Below are 19,549 nucleotides of genomic sequence, written 5' to 3' on the forward strand. Positions count from 1 at the left end.
CGAAGAGAAGAGGCCAGAACAGGTTCAGATGTTTTTTTCCGCGATTATAGACGCCATTCCTTTCTCGGACTAGCGCAGATCATAAACTTTTGGCACATGATCAGGTGACGTGACTATGCTGCTGACTCAGGTAGTATTTGCTGCCTCAGGCGGTAACACAACAAAATCGGTGGTCATATTGTCCCTTTTTGGAATCTTTGGGAATACTTGTTTCAAGAGTTAAGGTTACATATAAAAGGTACTTTATCATAGTTCTCCATCTGTGGTTTGTTGGGACAAGGGTTTTCTAGGTAATTCCTTTCTATAGACAACTACTTCAGTACACGTATGTGTCTGGGATCAATCCAGATTTCCTCACGGAAGATAGGAACCAAATACTCACCCCACAATTTGTCATATAAAAAAAGATGTGTACCAGCCAATCCACGAATCCCGTCCCGTTAGGACCGCCACACCCCGGGGGGGAGGGGAACCCAATTTACTTAACAGCGTGCAGGGGACTATCCTCCATAAACCTAGGTCACCTTAAGAATATGCGGACCGGCCGGGGCAAGGGTTTGCATACTCAACTTCTGTCGGTACACTTCGGACTCCGCAGCTGCTAAGCTAATTGGGGCGGATTGGCAGGTGGGAGGCCTTTTACTTCTTACAAATAGGGCCTATTTCCTAATTAGGGAAACCGATAGTGGTCAGAGTGATCCCTCCACGAGATCCCCTTTTATTTTCCACTAGGCCACTTGACGCCTAGTGTCCTCTTTCTGTCAACCTGTTGCCTCCAGAGCTGCAATATTTACAGCGTCTGGGTGAGCTCATATATCCGACTTGAGCAGGGCTACTAGAGATGGTCTGGTTGATGCGAGGTAGGAAAAAAAGACCACCTATCAAACCTAGCTGCGCGAAGCGTTTGTCTGGAGTAGACCTGAAACGAGGATTGGACTCTGTAAGAATCTCAGATAGCAAGATTCAAGCTTTCACAACCTACAGCAGTACTGCTATATTTAGTGCATGTTAATACCGAAAGTGATCCACGGAAGCTATTCCACTTGTAGACTAGCGTCGATCTTAGCCAACTGACGCAATGTCACGGGATGCTGAAACACTCGAAGCCAGCCGTTGCCATGACAACTCCCGCAACAACAGACTCTTGCTTGGGGTAACAATCCACTTGAATCCATGGGAGAGACATATCAAGTTTCGTTGTTTCTACTACTCTTCTTCACAACCTCTTTCTTTGTCTCTGTTTCTTTTCCCTGCTAGCTTTTCTTGAGAGTTGGCGTTCGTATCCCTTCGTTATCCCTTCCCCCTTTTTTTCGGCCTTGGTTTATCACCCAGACACCCAACTCGGGTTTGTTTTGGTGCCTTCGCCCTTTGCCGCAGCATTCCTGCCACGATCGACACGACTTTTACGCCTTTGCAGCGAATGCATCAGGTCTCACTGCCAACTATTTCCCACGCGACTCCTCGTTATTAAGAAAGGTATGGTACCTGATTCCTGGGCGATTTTGCCTTACGCCCTTTGTAATCAGTCGTGAACCCACTCGCCGATCAGGACTTGATAAACAATACTGACACATCATAGACGTCCTGTCTTGGCCTTCTATTACGATTGCACACTTCGTGTACTGAGTTACTAGCAAAATCAACGTCAGTATGGGTAACGGATCTGGTCAGCGGCCACTCTCCGAAGTGAGCCCCATGGCCCGGAGGCGCAATTCGCCTAGCTGGAACCAAGTCACGAAGGTACTGTCGGCACGATAGGTTGGTGATAAAATATGCTAACAAGTCTAGCAGATGCCGCATGGCGAATCGCCTGCATACGATGTCTCGTCTCTGAATAACAATAACTCCCCACGCCTCTTTTGGAAAGGTCGCGACTCCCCGTCGCCGTTCCCCAAGGGAGCCGAGAATAAAGCACCTTATGATCCAGAGGGGTGTTATTTCCCCACGAAGCGCCCGTCACTCGAGAATTTGAAACGCGTGTCGAAGGTCAAGAATCACAGCATGTTCCTCGAAGGTGGTCAAGAGTATGACCCGGCGTCAGTAGTTTTCCCTCACAGACCTTTGGCCTCAGAGAGGTCTCCACAACGGGACAGCCAAATGAATGTTGCGAAGTCGCAATTCGACGAAGATACCACTCAGATTTCTCGCCCGTCATCCCCGAGCAAAGACCAAGCATCGCCAAGCAAGTCCTCGCTATCTAAGGGTAGCCGGTACGGCAAGGGATTTGACCCTCAGAATGATATTTGGTCCGAGTATGGCAGTGCTGGGCATCGACATGCAAAGAGTGTCACATTTGACCACGCTCCTCCTCAAGTCAATGAATATGAAATGACAACACCGGATCTTTCTTCAGTCGCATCTGAGTCACGAGAGAACAGCTACGAGTCCGAGGAAGAGGGGGATCTTAGTTTTGAGGCCGAGTCATCCATTGAGCGTGATGATAGCTTTGACGCCTCGCTGGAAGATATCGAGAAGACCCCTGTTGTGTTGCCCGAAGACTGGCGCTTTATGAGCCCAAGCACAAACAGTGACGGCGATCCCTTCGTCGAAGACGTTGAAGAAGACAGCACCGAGGACCGACCTATCTCACGTGAAGGAGGGTCTTCTCAGCACACACGCGTCGAATCGCTGGACTCAAATGGCGAGCGACGTCCCCTCCCGCCTTTGCCATCGGTCAACCGCACGTCTGGTGCGCGTCCATCCTCGGCTGGTAAGCTCGCTGCTGCCTTTGAGCTCGGTAGCGCGGGCCAGCGTGTGCTTCCTGCACCTCCTGCTCCTGCTTCATATACCAAGTCTGATATCCCCGGCGCTGGGTCCATACAGAGGAGAGACTCCGTCTCATGATGCTCCAGGAAAGAGATGATGATTATGAGAAATATGATGACCACGCCAACAATATCGAGGAACCCTTGGAGCTTCCTAGAGCAGATGAAAGCCTTACATCAAGAGACGATACCCACAAAGATGATGAGGCCAAGGAGAACTTCTTTTCTCCGCCTCGCATTTCTCGCGACTCAATCTTGCGAGGTATTCGCAAGGGTGACAGCTACGAGGATGACAGCTTCGATGACTCTTCTCAAATTGCTTCCAGCCCCAACCGTTACGACCATTATGACCCTGATGTTCCCATTCCATCCATGGAAACCGATGAGGATGACAGCTCCAGTGTAATCATTAAACAGGAAGAGAACGATGAAGACCTGTACTCTATCACGGATTATTATCAGAACAGGTCAGACAACAGCCTGTCGTCCCGTGACCAACGGGCCAAATATGACGAGGACAGCAATTACTCGCTACGCTCTGCTGCCGAAGCCGCCGAGCGCAAACACGCTGGATATGACAGTCACAAAGAGGGGTCAGGAGAGACTACCCCTAGTGCTGAAACCCAGGACGACGCCCAAAAGCCTGCACCGCTAAACGAAGATTCTCAGGCATGCAAAGAGCCGAATGCCTCTCAAGACCAGTCGTTCGATATGGCGTCTATCCGTCAGTCCCTCGCACGGCCTCTCACCCCTGAGATGCCGCAAGACCAAGCTTCCGAACCCTCCACTCCAGACTCTGTCATTCGCCATCCCATTGAGGATGACCATGATGAAGACGACAATAAAGAAGAAGAGGGAGAAGTAGAGGAGGAAGAGGAGCCGGAGCTAGAGCATGATGAGAGCTCATCCGACGAGTCTGTTCCTGAGCCCGTCGCAACCATTCGAGCCCCTGGTGCTGGTCTCAAGACACGACCCTCACTGACCCCTGCGGATATGCAGTCCATGGCCGCTACCCGCCGTCAGATCAGTGGCCAACACGCTCCTCCTGTCCCTCCATTGACCAAGCAGATCTCCAATGACTCGAACTCTTCGGACCGTGAACACAAGCAGACTGACTCGCCACCGAAGTTGGGCCTGCCCACGGATCTTGCCCAGCGACAAAGCAGTTGTTTGAAACTCGACATTCCCTTCAGCATTCAGGAAGAAAGCCTCGGCTTTGGACTCGACAAGGAGTTTGATCGTGTCATTGAATCCCAAAAGGTTGCGTTTCATCTTGCCCTTTCCCAAAGCCCCGGTTCTGTACCGCCGTCCCAGGCAATAGCATCCAACGATCCCGCAACCCCAGGAAATAGTGCACATCCCGCTGACTCCCCTACCCCCAAACAGAGAGGATATCTCATGAGGCAGAACACCAAAGTGATCATTGCCAGCAGCCGTAACGAAGAAGAGGAGGCTCTGCCTTCTCCCGAACGCGCTGCCCAGGACCCGCGCGGTACACGTTCTGCTGGCTCTTCTCCACGCAAGCCTAGCCAACAGACTTGGACCACTGTCCCCTGGAACGGCTCACCGCGACGCCCAAGTATTAAGCCTGGCAACGGTGTTCCGAAGAAAAAGCCTGTCCCTGGTGCGGGTGGAGTCCCACCTCTCCCTGGACAGCCCAGCAATGTCCAGGAAGCCCCCTCGACTATTGAAGAGAATGAGCCCGCTATCTCCGAATCCTTCGAAGATGGAGAAGAGCGAGGGCGTTTGTTTGTGAAGGTTGTAGGCCTTAAGTATTGCGACCTTCCTCTCCCACGCGGTAAGACCCCGTTTTAAGACCGAATTGAATTCACTGTTACTAATCGAATTCTAGGTGAACGGTCGTACTTTGCACTGACTTTGGATAACGGACTGCACTGTGTTACCACCTCCTGGTTGGAGATGGGCAAGTCTGCTCCCATTGGACAGGAGTTTGAGCTCATTGTCCAGAATGACCTTGAATTCCAGTTGACCTTGCAGATGAAGATTGACGAGAGCAAGTTCCAAACCCAAGAGCCCGCAGCATCACCATCACGCCAAAAGGCCTCGGCCCTCAGCCGTGTGTTTGCGTCCCCACGCCGCCGCAAGGAACTTGACATTAAGCAGCAAATGCAGTCGCAGCAACAGAAGACCAAGGACGTTAATGCTCCTGTATATGAACGGCTTCGGAATTTGGTTGCGCGTGACGGTAGCTTTGGCCGCGCATATGTAGCCTTGAGCGACCACGAGGAGCAGGCCTTTGGCCGTCCCCACGTTGTTGATGTTGCTTGCTTCAACGAATGGGCAGTCGAGGAACAAATGAGCAGCATCAAGAGCAAGAAGAGTGCGACTAGCATCAATACACAGCGTCGACCACCGTACAAGATTGGAAAATTGGAAGTGCAGCTGCTCTTCGTGCCTAAGCCCAAGGGTAGCAAGGATGAAGACATGCCGAAGAGCATGAATGCCTGCATTCGCGAAATGCGTGACGCCGAAAGTGTTGCATCTCGATCCTGGGAAGGGTTCCTTTCCCAACAGGGTGGAGACTGTCCAGTAAGTGCTTATGAAGTCTTTCATTGCGCCGATTTGAAACTAATCAATCACAACAGTACTGGCGCCGTCGCTTCTTCAAGCTCCAGGGATCCAAGTTAACGGCCTTCCACGAAACAACGCGCCAACCTCGCGCTACAATCAACCTAGCCAAGGCCTCTAAGCTTATTGACGACAGATCCTCTCTACTTCAGAAGGAGACCAGCACAAAGGGCGGTTCCCGCCGCAAATCTGCATTTGCCGAGGAAGAAGATGGCTACATGTTTGTTGAGGAGGGATTCCGCATCCGCTTTGGTAATGGTGAAGTGATTGACTTCTATGCGGATAGCCCCGCAGATAAGGAAGGCTGGCTTCGAGTCATGTCTGAAGCCGTTGGGAAGGGCGCTAGCTCCGGCAATGGTGCACTCAAGCCCTGGGCTGATCTTGTACTCAAGCGCGAGCGTAGCATGAGAACCAGCAATGAGACTGCTCCTCGTCGTCCGACCAGTGGGATTCCCACACCTGCCCAACCCCAATCTCCTGTCCGGAGCCGAAACAGTGCCATGATGGGACCTCCATCTTCTGCAGGATCTGGGGCGCCGGCGCCTCAATCCCCGCGTCCTCGACACAAGCACACCCACTCTCAACCCGAGATCGGTAGTATCGAAGCGCGTCGACAAAAAACTCGCTCTCTCATGTTCTAAGCAATACTTGGGACATGAGTAGAGTACTAACGCATAGATCATCCTTCACTTCTTCTGTGCATGATATCAGTTGTCACAATAACTACTCTTTTTATTTGTCTCTCGGAGGTCTTCTGTTGCATGTCAATTCTGCTTTTTTCTTTTCTTTTTTTTCTGCTTTCGTTTCGCGATGACAGTCACTTGCCTTTTCCTTTTTTTTTTTTTGGTTCATTTCGTTTGGACTTTCCCTGGTATTGGTGTATGGTACTTGACTTTTTTCTCTTTTTTTCTGTCAGATTATTCTCATGAATTGTTGCGGAATGGGCGAGGCAAATATGGCAACTGTACGATTCAAGACCCCATAGCACAAATGATTTCCTTTTGATGTTTCATGCTTTCGCTGTACGTTCATGACACATAAACTTCTCCTTGCTTTCTCTTCTTTCAGTCTATGGATCTTCCAACAATTTCATTTCGTTGGCATTAAAGACCGTCGGACTTCTTTAAAAGACTAGAAAAACTGTAGAGTCCAAAGGTCACCCAGCCGATCATTTGATTCTCCCAGTCCACCGTGCACCACAACACTGCCAGCATCGAGCACATCCGCATCAAACCAACCCCGTGGAGCAGGACTCTCATCCCCCCTGAGCCTCAACCTTGGTCCACAACTTGGTCTCAACATCAAACACCCACACATCACCGAGCATCTTACCCGCCCCCTGATGTCCCAAGGAACTAGGATCCCGCTCACCAAACAGGGTAACCAAAGAAACTCGACCAGAAACAACAAGAGGAAGCAAAGCCGCCACACTCCGCGGCGACGGCCCAGTGACACCATCCGCAACAAACTCGTGCGAGCTCCACACATTAGCCCCAGGCTCATAGACATCGACTCTACCACCCTGCTCCTGCTTCCCATCAAACCCATTCATCCGATACAGTCTGTCCCCGGCAAAGGCAATAGACGTCCCACCGCGCGGTGGATCCGGCGCCGGCGCAAGTTCCGTCCATGTCTTCTGCGACACGCTGAACGCCCACAGATCCGATAGACGGCCGTTCTCTGGGCAGCCTGCGTGGATGAACACGGTGTCTTTGCCGTCGCTGGCTGTGCAGTGGTAGCTGCGCGCTGCGGGGACCGAGGTTGCGTTTGTCTGTGGTGCTAGGAGGGACCATTTGTCGGCGCTGGGGTCGAATTCCCACATCGCGCCGCTTTCTTCTATCGGTGCCATGGCTGTGCCGCCGCGTCCGGAGAATAGGTAGATTTTGCCATTCAGGGTTGCTGATGCCGTTCCTACTCGTGGTGAGGGGGATTGGTCGGTTGAGGGTTTGGCGGATAGGGTTGCGGCTGTGGGATTGGTTAGTTGTATGTATGTGGTGGTATTGGTTTTGAGAATGGTTCTCGGGGTATGATATTGTTTGTGAAGGGATAGGGACACTCACGGTTTCCAAGTGAGACAAGGTGGACGTCGTTGTCTCTGGGTTCTCGTGGCCGCAACTCCCCGCCAAAGATATAGATCTGTTTGTCAATGGCGGAGACTATCTGGGATGATCGCTGGAGGATCTCGGACTCGACGACTTTGGTCCATTTTGCTTGAATGGCTGCCATGGTGATGGAGTTGGGGTGGATTCTTTGTATGACTTGAATCACAGGTTTAGAATTCTCCCAAGCAGAGTGTCCCTTATATATATGTTTAATTCTGATGTGATCTCATGCGGATGGCCGACTGCCGAGGGGCAGACCCGTTTGACTTTGTTGAGGGGGACCTTGGGGGCGAAGTTTATCTCGATGACATTCGTCTGTGGAGTACATAGAACATAGAACATAGAACATACATATATATATATATAGTACGGTATAAATTCCATTCACGTTGATGATAATAATAATGATAATAAACTATCTGCTATGAGGTTGTGCTGAGGATGTGCTGATTTATATAAAAAAGAAAATGCCCCCAATTCCACTGTGTAGAATTAGAACGACTTACTGGATATCTCCCCAAACTCTATACGGAGTCCATAGAAAGGTGTATATCAGATGATTATCTTAAAAAGCCTCGAAGGGAATCTTTTCATATCAAGTGCCCGGGTGGTCTAGTGGTATGATTCGCGCTTAGGGTTCACCCAAAGCAATATTGCGCGAGGTCCCCGGTTCAATCCCGGGCTCGGGCCCTTTCTTTCTTTTTTTTTGTTGGTCTTTTTGCTTTCTTTTTATTATACTAATTGATATTGGGGTTATATATGCTTTTATACCTTAGTCCTTTCACCCTCCTAACAAGTACTACCTTGGTAAATAAATCGGGTTATCTCTCGTTTAAGCTGCTGTTCCTACCTAGGTTGACATCCATGGATGGATGATTCGGGAAATAACGAACTGCCGTCTACGTATATACGTACACAACAAGACGTTAGTACTTTTGGAGAAAAGCACCAATTTCAATATAGGAGAGAAATCTGCTTGTTCGTATATTCGATATGATGTTGCGTCATCTCGATCGAATGATTTTCCGGGGAAAGATTATAAATGGCATATGCACGACATCGTCCATTAATAATGCGATTCCATATGTACTTACCAGTAGGCTTGATTCTTGTAAAGGTTGCATGAAACCATGCATTTATCAGCATTTCTCCATGTCATACAAATATTGCGTGCTGTATTCTGACAAATGAAACTCACCCCGCAACACCACCTGGGCAGCTCTGTTATATAAAGAACCGTTTATTTTCGCTAATTCTAATTATCATCTGGAATCCTCTCTAAGAACACAGATATCTCACCATGGCTTCCGCAGCTGTTCAACTTCCCGCTTCTCGCGGCTCTCTGCTCTCAGAAAAGCCCGGAGTCCCAGTCTCCGAAAAGCCTCACCATGTCCAGACCACACTCAACTTCTTCAAAGAGAACGAAGATGGCTCTCCCCCAGAACCAACATATACCAGCAGACCAGAAACATACGATCGACCCGCGGCCCCTCTCGCAACCACCATCCACGACATCAGCGGCCACGAGCTGGACTACAAGCTCGACACCCATGGATTCCAGCTCTACTACCACGAAAGCCAAGAGAAAGACTTCCTAGACGACGAGAAGATCAAGAGGGAATACTACGCAGAAACAGAACAGCTACTAAAAGACGCGTACGCAACCGAAACCCATATCTTCGAATAAAACTAACATTGACCTGCGCAGCACCGGTGCCTCCCGCATCTTCATCTTCGACCACACAATCCGCCGAGCACCAACCGACGGATCCGCCGGTGCCCGCATGCGCGGACCCGTACAGCGCGTGCACATCGATCAATCCTACACTGCCTCCAAGAACAGAGTCTCCCACCATCTGCCAGACGAAGCACCCGAGCTTCTCAAGGGCCGATACCAGATCATCAACGTCTGGCGTCCGATCAAGACGATTCTGAAAGATCCATTGGCTGTGGCGGATGCGCACTCAGTCCCGGATAGCGACCTTGTGCCCATCGGTCTTATATATCCGGACCGGGAGGGTGAGACATACGGTGTTAAACCTGATCCGAATATCAAGTGGTATTACCGCTATGGACAGACGCCGGATCTGGTGACGCTTATCAAATGTTTTGATTCTAAGGTTGATGGGAGAGCCCGGCGTGTGCCTCATACTGCTTTTGTTAACCCGGAAACTGAGAATGAAGCCGGAAGAGAGAGTATTGAGGTGCGAGCGTTGGTTTTCCATCCTGATGACCGTGACTAGGTCGCATCCAGAGTGGAGTTGACAGGTTGTTGTATATTCATTCTGCATTGCTTTGGACCAGATTGATAGTGCTGAGTTATTGACTTATGAATTTTATGAATCGCTACTTATGAATACCATCCTAGTTCCTTTTGTAAATGGAGTTTAGTTGCATGCCCATATAGCGGATTGCACGTCCATCCCCGTTCGATCGACATATCACGATCCCCGGGCTTGGGGCTTGGCTAACTTGGAGATTATCCTTGTTCCTGAAACTAGCGAGTGATATAAATGCAACTATCACTGAAATGACTCTATATAATTATTAAACATGGTCTAATCTATAAATACAAATACACGGAATACAATATATCCAATCCCCACAGAACTTATTTCTCCGCGATAGCCTGCTTCCAAGAACTGGAAATCTTACTCCAATATTGTTCCGGATGAAGTCTCATATGTCCCACATGCGACGAGCCCTCAAACATCTCAAGATCAACCGAGTAGCCCAAAGTCTTAGCATGGGCAACATTCTCCTCCAAATCCTTATACCCAATAATCTCATCTTCCTTAGAGTAAAGGTAAACCCTGCTCGAACCCGTCGCAACACAGGCCTTATCATTGATGATCCGGTCCGCCCACACACCGGAAGAAACGGCCCCGCGCAGAATCTGCCACAGGTAATTCGCCCAGAGGAAAGCATACCACAGACCATGCGTGATAACAAACGGCCAAGGGAAGAACTTGGCTGTGCCAACTGCCATCGCACGCGACCAGCGCGTAGCCTGAGACCTGAAGTCCAGACTTCCCGGCGTGGAATCCAGAACCAGGAGCTGGTGCGGGAATGGCTTGTCTGTGCCGTGGCGACGCTGGTATGCGATAACGGTCGATGCGGTGAAAATGGCGCCTGTATTCGACATGGCATGTACAAGGACGCGCTCCTTTTCGTTTCCGCTGCCGGTTGGCGTTGGGAAGACGGTGTCGACGACTGGCATCATGGCTTGGATTCGGGCTTCCTCAGGTTGGTTGGTGGCTTGGAAGGTACGCGATAGGATGACGATGATCCGCGCGGATGGGTAGAGTTCATGGTAGCCGTCGGAATACTTGGTGACGTGTTTCGGCATGCCGTCGCCCCAGCCGGAGATGATGATTGTTGTTGGCTCGTTGGCTGGGGCGGGCTTGCTTTTCTCGTGGCCGTTGCGAAGGTATACACGATCAGATATCGGGGTGAAGCCCGGGAATGGAATGGGTTGTGGAGCCATTGGTCTTTGTGCAAGGGTCTGGGTAGCCTTGATTTAGTCTTATTTTAAGGGTGTAGCAGGTTGAAGTCTTTTGCTGGCTCTGTCTTGTTATATGCTGGCCTCCTTAAAAAAAATTCGAAAAAGAAAATCTCCTTCAGTGGCCACCCGGTGTGGAATTATCCCGCTACAGGAGATATAGCATTGGTCGAACAACAACGGTTGGGATTCTTTGTTATCCAGCACCAATCTTTTCATGGCATGTGGAGTCGTTGGGAAGAAGATAAAGGACTTGGCGATGAAATACTTGGATACCTCGGCAATTGCCTAATTGGGCGACTTCATATGATTTATGCCTGAGGCATAACATGGATAAAATAATGGAAAATAATAGGAAAGATCTAATTCAGTCTTGAATATTTAGATGCTTGTAGAGGCACCTTATTAGAAAATTGAATTTGAAAATAATCAAAACTATAAGAGCAGTCAATCCTACCTAATCCCGAGGTCTCTTTTATCTTACAATCTAGTACTTGTATATGCCAGATCTATGCATAACTCTTGTCTCCACCAAAGCCGAAGTGCATAAATCTCCCCGAAACTCAAAAGCTTAGAGACTCCACTGCATCAAATTCTAGAACAGCAAGCCCCTACAAACCGATTAAGCCACAGGAACAAAGTTGCCCTGCTCGTCCTTCCCACCTTTCTCACCCGGTCGCGGGACTTTGCCTCCTCTCTTCGGAATAAGAGCACACAAAAACGTCAAACCAAAGAGTGCAATTCCCATGGCCCAACTACCATGCAGGCCATCAGAGGATGTATCGGTTCTTTCCTCTTTGGTGTCTGGAACAAGGTTCGAGTTTGTCTCCGACATGGTGTTTGAGTGAATGTACATGTGGCGATGACAAGTAGTAGCTAGCAGTACAGGAAAACATTATTGAAATAGCAAGGAATCACTGTTAAAATAGCTACTGAGCTTCGAGCTGTGGGAGAGAAAAAAGTACCCTATGATTTACTATGTGGAGGCGAGCAGAGTACCCGATTGGACGAACTCACAATAGACTTACCTAGGTAGCCAAGTCACTAGCTTAGCTACCCTGATAAACCACCCGTGGACAAAGTAGTGCTCCTGGATTTCCAAGCCCCTGTCAGCCCTCAAAGTGCGTGCCCAGAGCCGATTTGTCAGCGGTTTTCGATCGCACCTGGGCTCCAGGGCTGTTTCGGAGGCGGAGACCTGGAGAACACATCGAACTACTTCTTAACCCCGCTGAATTACCTGGTCCCTCTGACAACCTCGACTGAGGGTTAGCGCCACGCCATGCTGATGGTATGGTCCAATCATGTCTTCCCAGGCTCGACTTCGCACGTCGTGCGATGTTTGTCAATCCTTAAAAATCAAGTGCAGCCAAAACAAGCCAGAGTGTGACCGGTGCGCGAGAAACACGGGCTTCGTTGTGTATACAGTCCGATACGTCGCATGGGAAGACCCAGAAAGCGAGCTGCTTCGTCCCCGCGTGGTCAACTCCGAAGTGCAAATGGCCAACCTGCTCAGGTAGAAGAATCGACGCCTGTAGTCACGGAAGAAGAGGATCTTATGGGCCAGTGTCCCGACAAACACGCCTATTTTCATTATCTTTGTCTGGTGCTATAAATGCTACTCCATTTTCATTTAGCACAGATAATCGACTGGCGAGCTCTGTGGGGTTTCCTGATTTTACCAGTCTTGTTTCATCCTCAATCTCTCACCCGGCCACACTATCATCAGACACACTTGCAGAACCTTCAGTACCAGCGAATTTTTGGCCCCATAATTCTCTAATCTACTCTTCCGAAAATGAGAGACAACTCGACGACCAAAACTGACATACCTCTCTCAGCAATGATCGGAATCAGCTCGCTCGCCACCCCAAGCGACCGAAATGGGAGTCTCGGTACAACAAGCGCTACCCGGCCAGCCCCAGAGTCCGATGGGCCGTGTCAGGGTAGATGCTACTTTACCATTCTCCATCGCCTCGCCTGGCTCGAGCAAGCTCGTGGTACAGATGAGAATCCCCCAACAATCGATGTGATCATGACAGCCGAGCAGGACACTCGCCTCCTCAAAGAGCAATTGTTTAAATGTGGTAGTGATATACCAGAAGACAAAGGATGTCTTGCTTCACGGCCTTCCAGCCTCATGGCTTTGGGCTTGTTTGCAGGATGTGTCGTCTCTCTTCTCGAAGGTCTCTTTCGCCGAGCAGCGATGTCCGCATGAGAGGGAACACATTTTCGAACCGCGTGGCCAGTAAACTCCAGTCCCTTTCCTTCTCAGTCCGCCACTCGCTTCGAACGCTCTATTCGTGGCGCGTTCGACCGAAAAATCACCTGTCCTGTCCCGGAGGCAAACTGTGGTCTATTTTTGGGGAACTTCAGACTGGGCAGCGACGCAAAATCTCGAGCCATGAGACTGATTTTGCGGCGTCGAATGCGGGAATTGTTAGTTACGTTGGTCGATATGAAGGGATTGGTCGGCCCCGCAGGCGATGTTATACAAGGATCTGCGAAACAGATCGCTGAATACCTTTACCACCGTGTAGAGACCTTACGAGGAAGAGTGGAATTGGCAGAATAGGAACTCAACCTACTACCATTTCGATATGGCTGGTCTCCCGATCATTAATAACCTAATATTTCGTACATGGCTTTCGGGAAGAGAAAGTCGAGTATATATGCGTCGGGTACTTTTTCAGTATCATAGATTGGACAGAAAGTACCCGACAACAAAAAATACTCGATGGATGAATAATATGAAAAAGGCCGTTCTTTGGGAGAGATGGAACATCCCTGTAAAGGGTACCTTTGCATGGTGGGGTGTCTGAGGTGCATAGCCCAACCGTCATAAGCACAAATGTCCCAAAGAATTAATTGATGATTCTCAAGGCAACAGTCAGTAGTTGACGTACAACAATCTCGGGTAGTGCGACGCAATTCCATTCTTAACAAAGTCAATGAACTGACTCTCCACACAAGCAGCTTCCAACTGTTCGAAACATCTGCAACAATGCCGCTCTCCCTAGCCAAACCGCCTTGCGACTGTCTTGCGCGGACAGCCGAAGCCCTCGATCGCTTCCCAAACTTCTCGACTAAGTCTCCACCAGATATCCATTACATACCTATGGATGGGGTACTCATCATGGGGGCAGGGTTGGTCGAGCATTGGGAACTACTAAATGGCTGCGAAACCGATACACATCTGGACGCGAAAATGATGCAAACGATGATAGATGCTGTGACAAAGACGCTCACGCTGTACGAGGCAGCGCTGGAATTGATACTCGGAAGCTGGAGTCAGACCCAGGAGCCTAACGGTGGGGGTATCGGTATGTGGATCCTCGGCCCGATGATTTACTTTAACTCAATCTCATATTAACGTTGCCTTAGATCGATCCGATAATCTGTCAAGCACCCATGAAAGAAGCAGTAATAGCTCAGTGGATACAAAGCCCACAGTAATTGTCACCGAGGTGACGGTTTATCTCGGGAGACTGGAGCTAGGTAGGGGAGGAATCCGCGATAGTGGCGCGCGGGGCTTTGCATCATGCTACCATGCGATTGGGGGAGATGCTGCATGATATCGAGGAGGATATGAGTACTATCCTGGTTCCGGCGAATACGCAAGGGAATGTCGGGGTGGGGAAGGTGGGACAGCTCATGTCTCGGTTGCTTCGAATTCTGGGAAGGATTAGCAGTAGCTATAGGAATCTGTGGACATGAACGAAGAGTGAAATAAATTGATAGCACATTCTCACTGGGTAGCAAATTGTAACATTAGGTTTCTTTTGTGTAACAACTCTATAATGAAGATTCGGAGTACGGGTGTGAAAGATGAGAGGATTGAAGATGAAGGCATGCGTCCTGCTTTTAAATAAAGTATCCTTAATTGCTGTCCATAGCTTTGACGGAATTTCACTATGACGCTCCCTGCCTTCCGGACAATACAAATAATGACCCACAGTGAGTGGATGCATGCCCACCTGTGGAGCTCAATCGTCCTTTTGACCGAGGGATTTGCGCTGAAGTGGTGGATTTGTGGCACTACTTACCCTTATTTGAGGCTGGTGCTGCTACCTAAATATAAGTGCCACATACAAACAGTTGGTGATAGGGGTTTCGGGTTAGCAAATATATATGACGCAGCTGGGACTTCCTCGATAATCTATAGTTACCGTTGAAAACAATAGTAAACAAGTAACTTTTCTCGTTAAGAAGTCAGCATCAAGACATGTGCTGAGCATCCATCTTACCAAAATTGATTATTGACTATTGGTTCTCTAAGCGGAATACCGGATATAGACAGCTCTCTGCTATATCCGAGGGACATCATTGACCCACGGGATCTACGATGCGTGGCAGTGACTTCGAACATACAGAACCTGGGGCATGCTGCACGGGAAATACGGGATATGTGGCACAAATCTTTTTGGGGATAGCAGGAGTCTCTTTAGCACCATCCATAAAGCGTTGTGTGATCTTTGTTCGAGATATCGGATCCCTGCAGTTAGGGCAGATACCCTTGTTCAGAAGGAGAGGGGTTAGACGGACCGTACATACAACATACATGCTGTACCTGATTTTTTTTCTTAAGATCCAGTCTCGGAAATTGAACTATACCTCTGCTTCCCCTATTTTAGCCTCTATAATATTGCCCCTGTCATTGCATGGTTGATTGATCTATACTGCACTATATAGGCAGAATATAACATATTATCTGAAATACTTGAATTGCAGGACCGTACGTATTGACATGTTTGGCGGTCTGTTCGAAATTTACAGCCACTTCCCCTTGGTTCTGCATTCATCTCGCTTTCTGTTTTCTTTCCCAATTTCAACACTCGTCAGTCCAATAACCCTCTGCTGTCATGGATTATGATAAGTGCCTAGATATTCTTCATCAAACTGAAGAGGATCTTTGGGTTCGCAAAATCAACGACATGCGTTTAGATGGGCGACTTTGCGACTGGGTCACGTCTTTGCTTCCAGGCCAAGGTTCCTATCGCCCGACGGCGGATTTATGAACGGCTCCTACAACCTATGCCAAAAGCTACGTTCCGATAATGGTAGTACAATATTGCTCCGTTTGCCTCGCGTTAGCAGCATTTCTGCTTCTTACGCCAACGAGAAAGTTGCCATGGAACTGGAGGCTATTGATTTGATCCGCAAGAAGACAACCATACCCGTTCCACAAATTCACGTTTGGGGTCTTGCTGAGACAAACCCGTTCGGTCTTGGTCCATTTATTCTGATGGAGTTCATAGAAGGAGTTTGCCTTAAAGAGCTATTCCTTGGGGGGTCGATTCAACTTAGAGAAGAAGTCTCAGATCGCGATGTTGAGTGCATATATAGGCAGATGGCCAATTTTATGCTACAACTCTTCAACATCGACTTTCGCAATATTGGGAGTCTGCCTACGCCATATACGGGATTTTGCGCTCCTACACGCCCGCTCAGTTGGAAAGCTCACGATATTTTACAATGTGGGGGGGTAAACACATTTGGTTAGCTTATCTATTCCAGCAAGTGTACTTCTTCTAACCAAACGATCTTAGGTGACAGATCCAAAGGGTTCTTAACGACGGACGACTATTTTCAGTATGTCATCGGGCAGGACGAGCAGCAAGTTCAAATGCAGTCCAATTCAGTCATTAGTGATATGAATGCAGAGTCGATATTTGGGTCGCTGCAGGTTCTGAAGTCTATGATACCTGAGATGATAAATGAAAGCTACAACCAAGGCCCATTCAAGCTTATCTGCGACGATCTCGGCCCAGCAAACGTAATTGTCAAGGGCGAGCATGACCTTACAATTGTTGGAGTGGTGGACCTGGAGTGGGTTTATGCAGGGCCAGCCCAGTTATTTGCTTCAGCACCTTGGTGGCTTCTTCTTGATCGGCCAATTAACGAAGACTGGGATTTTAAGGCCGGAGAGCCTCCGAAGATCGCAGATCGCTATTTCAGACACCTTGAGATGTTTAAACGCATTCTGAGCGAGGAAGAGGAAAAGATGCCAGAACATCATAGCAAGGAAGTTTCGAAGCTCATGACGTGGTCTGAGGACTCGGGAGCTATGTGGCTCCATATGCTTCTTTCGAGTGGATTTTTTGATTGGTTCAGTTTTCCTTGCATGCACTTACGAGAACGTGTTGGTGTGGCAGAGTGGAGAGACCAAATCAACGCCCAAAAGGGGATGAAAGAATTCGTAGCGAGGAAGCTACGTGGGCTGGAGGCGTATGATGTGAAAGTGGGCAAAGTTGAGCAACAAAAGGCTCTGCTGGCAAGTGAGGCCCTGACGAAGGAGGAATTTATTGCTGCCGTCCGGGCTATTATCACTGATGGGTGAATTCGTTTGCAACACTTGAAGGTCTGTCGACCACTTCCTGCTCCTGTATTGCTTAATTGGTCGGATTCCACTTTACCATCCACGTGTACTTCTGCCATCTATACCCCATCAGATTTATCTATCCCTACTACTACATGTATCTGATGGGCTCGAATGTCCCAGCCCTCTGTTGGCGTCTCCTTTCACCCAATTAGACTCCCTGCTGCTGCAGAGGCCAGGTAACTGACCTACAGGATAAAAAGGGCTTCCCTCCGAAGGAAATCATGGATATGAATGAGCATGGTATTCCCAAAGAACTAAGAAGTGCAGACATGATAAATTCACTGAGGTTCTGCTCCTACCGCCCAACCATTTCTCTGGCAGAAAAGCGTAAGCCCTAAGCATTCCCGAGGTCATTAAAAATCACCCCTTGCCTCAGGGATGAATAAGTCCACGGGTAGTTGAGCAACTTGGTCATTTCACAATTTACGCCCATTTTACCTCCACTCTAGCATGTAGTAAGCTCTTGAATTGGTTCCCGTGGTCACCACAGCCTTCATGAATTCTATATAATGCAGTTGAAAGAATACCGTATTTATTACTGGTGGCTTATGTCCCAAAGTGGATTCCCGAGGTCTATCGCCCGAGCTGTCGTGGTAGGGTATAGTAGTGCTTATGCCACCTGATCGTCTGCTTATTTGGTTCTTTGTTTTTTTTTTTTTTTTTTTTTTTTTCGCTTTGGCCATAGTATGTTTGCATGGTTTGCAGAGTGGGATTTGTTTGTCTTTATCCTTTTCAACCTCTCTTCCTTCTTCCCCATCTTCAGTATTCTAGCTCTTCCTTCAAAGACCTGCCTTGCGACACGGGTAAGGCGCATTTCCAGCAGACACAAATCTACCATTGACCGCTTGTCCCCACTACCCCGACTGTTACCTATCGCTCAATAATCGTTGCCCTTATCCTATATTTTCTCCAACCTTCGCCGCTGAACCAGACGTTTTTGAAGCGACCCCGTATGCCCAATTCGGGCCATACTGCTCACTTCAGCGAACATATTGCCGTCGTCACCTACTCGCCCCTCCCCCCTCTACCGCTGCAAGGATCTAGACGATCGACCGTTATCCTGGATAGCACGCTTCTCTTCTCTGAGAGTACAGTGTTTCAGGTAATGAGATTGTGTGCCTAATAATGAACTAGCCGACACCATACACATGCTAATACTGTGTAAAGTGGAATAGGTCGGGCAAAAGAAATAGCTTGGCCCGAGAGCCACCCTAGCCATAGGCCCGAGCGCTACCCGAAATCAAATATCCGTGAATGTGGTCCTGATCGGCTCTTCATCCGCCTTTCTCCGCAGCTTGATACTGCCAATGATACACAAGAACATTGATTGTTACCGCGAAACTCATCTGCCGAGACAAGCAAGCCATGGCAAATGAGGGGAATTACCGCGCAACCTCTTATTTGCTTCCACTCCGACTATGGATTGGCAAGAAACTCTTTGGGGCAGTTGGGCCATTTGGAGTCCGAGTAAGCCCTAACAGAATGATCAAAGGACCTTGTGCTACTCCGGAGCTAGCAGCCTTGAAATATGTCGCTGAACACACAACAATTCCTGTTCCTAAAGTTTTCAACACGCACTATCACGATGGTGATCTATATATTGAAATGGAGTATATCCGTGGAATGAACCTCGAGGCAGCATGGTACCATGGCCACCTGTCGCAAGACCAGAGGAAAGACATCATCGCTGAGGTTGCGGGCTACATCAGCCAGCTCCGAAATCTAGAACCTCCGCGAGAAGGAATGGTTGCATCGGCAAGCTTAGGCGAGGCCATGGATCACCGAGTCGGATCTTGTACTTTCGGCCCGTTTACGAGTCATAAAGGGTTCCACTCATACCTTCGTGCGAACGCTCCAATCGAGGACTGCAACGAAGTATTTGGCCCAGAGGTCACTGAATGCCACTCCCGTCATTATCGAAGCTGCTTCACCCACGCAGATATCGCCCCGCGGAATATCATGGTGGACAATGGGAAAGTCTCTGCGATTGTTGATTGGCAATTTGGCGGCTGGTACCCAGAATACTGGGAGTATACTAAGGCACACTACGGTCAGATAGATCGGCCAGAGTGGTATGATGGATTGGAAGATGCTATGGAGAGATATGACGACGAACTCAGAGCAGAACAAACTCTCTGGAGACGACTGGACGAGCCACAACTGCTATGGCGAGGGAAAGAACATCTGATTCCGAGCCTGGACCTTGCGTGAC

The 19,549-nt window shown here is 49.0% G+C and overlaps 9 protein-coding genes across 9 annotated transcripts; 6 read left to right on the forward strand and 3 right to left on the reverse strand.

The window, feature by feature from the left end:
• Nucleotides 1-1,650: 1,650 nt before the first annotated feature.
• On the forward strand, nt 1,651-5,995 carry bud4 (uncharacterized protein; the record flags this gene model as incomplete). The annotated part of the gene is made up of 5 exons (XM_057297403.1): nt 1,651-1,740; nt 1,792-2,752; nt 2,824-4,563; nt 4,618-5,315; nt 5,372-5,995. The coding sequence occupies 5 exons, from the start codon at nt 1,651-1,653 to the stop codon at nt 5,993-5,995; spliced, it is 4,113 nt and encodes a 1,370-aa protein (XP_057145285.1).
• A 490-nt stretch (nt 5,996-6,485) lies between these two features.
• Nucleotides 6,486-7,580, reverse strand: N7519_010631 (Kelch repeat protein; the record flags this gene model as incomplete). Its single annotated transcript, XM_057297404.1, is given in 3 exon segments — nt 6,486-6,630; nt 6,641-7,319; nt 7,415-7,580. 3 exon segments carry the CDS (start codon nt 7,578-7,580, stop codon nt 6,486-6,488), a joined length of 990 nt encoding a protein of 329 aa, XP_057145286.1.
• A 1,176-nt stretch (nt 7,581-8,756) lies between these two features.
• N7519_010632 (uncharacterized protein) lies at nt 8,757-9,699 on the forward strand (the record flags this gene model as incomplete). The annotated part of the gene is made up of 2 exons (XM_057297405.1): nt 8,757-9,112; nt 9,165-9,699. 2 exons carry the CDS (start codon nt 8,757-8,759, stop codon nt 9,697-9,699), a joined length of 891 nt encoding a protein of 296 aa, XP_057145287.1.
• A 368-nt stretch (nt 9,700-10,067) lies between these two features.
• Nucleotides 10,068-10,943, reverse strand: N7519_010633 (TMEM53 family protein; the record flags this gene model as incomplete). The annotated part of the gene is made up of 1 exon (XM_057297406.1): nt 10,068-10,943. The coding sequence occupies one exon, from the start codon at nt 10,941-10,943 to the stop codon at nt 10,068-10,070; it is 876 nt and encodes a 291-aa protein (XP_057145288.1).
• Nucleotides 10,944-11,580: 637 nt separating this feature from the next.
• N7519_010634 (Major facilitator superfamily domain general substrate transporter) lies at nt 11,581-11,793 on the reverse strand (the record flags this gene model as incomplete). Its single annotated transcript, XM_057297407.1, has 1 exon — nt 11,581-11,793. One exon carries the CDS (start codon nt 11,791-11,793, stop codon nt 11,581-11,583), a length of 213 nt encoding a protein of 70 aa, XP_057145289.1.
• A 1,005-nt stretch (nt 11,794-12,798) lies between these two features.
• N7519_010635 (uncharacterized protein) lies at nt 12,799-13,173 on the forward strand (the record flags this gene model as incomplete). Its single annotated transcript, XM_057297408.1, has 1 exon — nt 12,799-13,173. The coding sequence occupies one exon, from the start codon at nt 12,799-12,801 to the stop codon at nt 13,171-13,173; it is 375 nt and encodes a 124-aa protein (XP_057145290.1).
• A 786-nt stretch (nt 13,174-13,959) lies between these two features.
• N7519_010636 (uncharacterized protein) lies at nt 13,960-14,530 on the forward strand (the record flags this gene model as incomplete). The annotated part of the gene is made up of 2 exons (XM_057297409.1): nt 13,960-14,278; nt 14,340-14,530. The coding sequence occupies 2 exons, from the start codon at nt 13,960-13,962 to the stop codon at nt 14,528-14,530; spliced, it is 510 nt and encodes a 169-aa protein (XP_057145291.1).
• A 1,287-nt stretch (nt 14,531-15,817) lies between these two features.
• Nucleotides 15,818-17,295, forward strand: N7519_010637 (phosphotransferase family protein; the record flags this gene model as incomplete). Its single annotated transcript, XM_057297410.1, is given in 3 exon segments — nt 15,818-15,924; nt 15,939-16,453; nt 16,505-17,295. 3 exon segments carry the CDS (start codon nt 15,818-15,820, stop codon nt 17,293-17,295), a joined length of 1,413 nt encoding a protein of 470 aa, XP_057145292.1.
• A 1,524-nt stretch (nt 17,296-18,819) lies between these two features.
• N7519_010638 (aminoglycoside phosphotransferase family protein) lies at nt 18,820-19,548 on the forward strand (the record flags this gene model as incomplete). The annotated part of the gene is made up of 1 exon (XM_057297411.1): nt 18,820-19,548. One exon carries the CDS (start codon nt 18,820-18,822, stop codon nt 19,546-19,548), a length of 729 nt encoding a protein of 242 aa, XP_057145293.1.
• Between the last annotated feature and the right edge of the window lies 1 nt (nt 19,549).

Source organism: Penicillium mononematosum (genome assembly GCF_028829835.1).
Source record: "Penicillium mononematosum strain IBT 11891 chromosome Unknown utg000005l:1.0-9366267.0:1.0-9372171.0, whole genome shotgun sequence".
Lineage (NCBI taxonomy): Eukaryota > Fungi > Ascomycota > Eurotiomycetes > Eurotiales > Aspergillaceae > Penicillium > Penicillium mononematosum.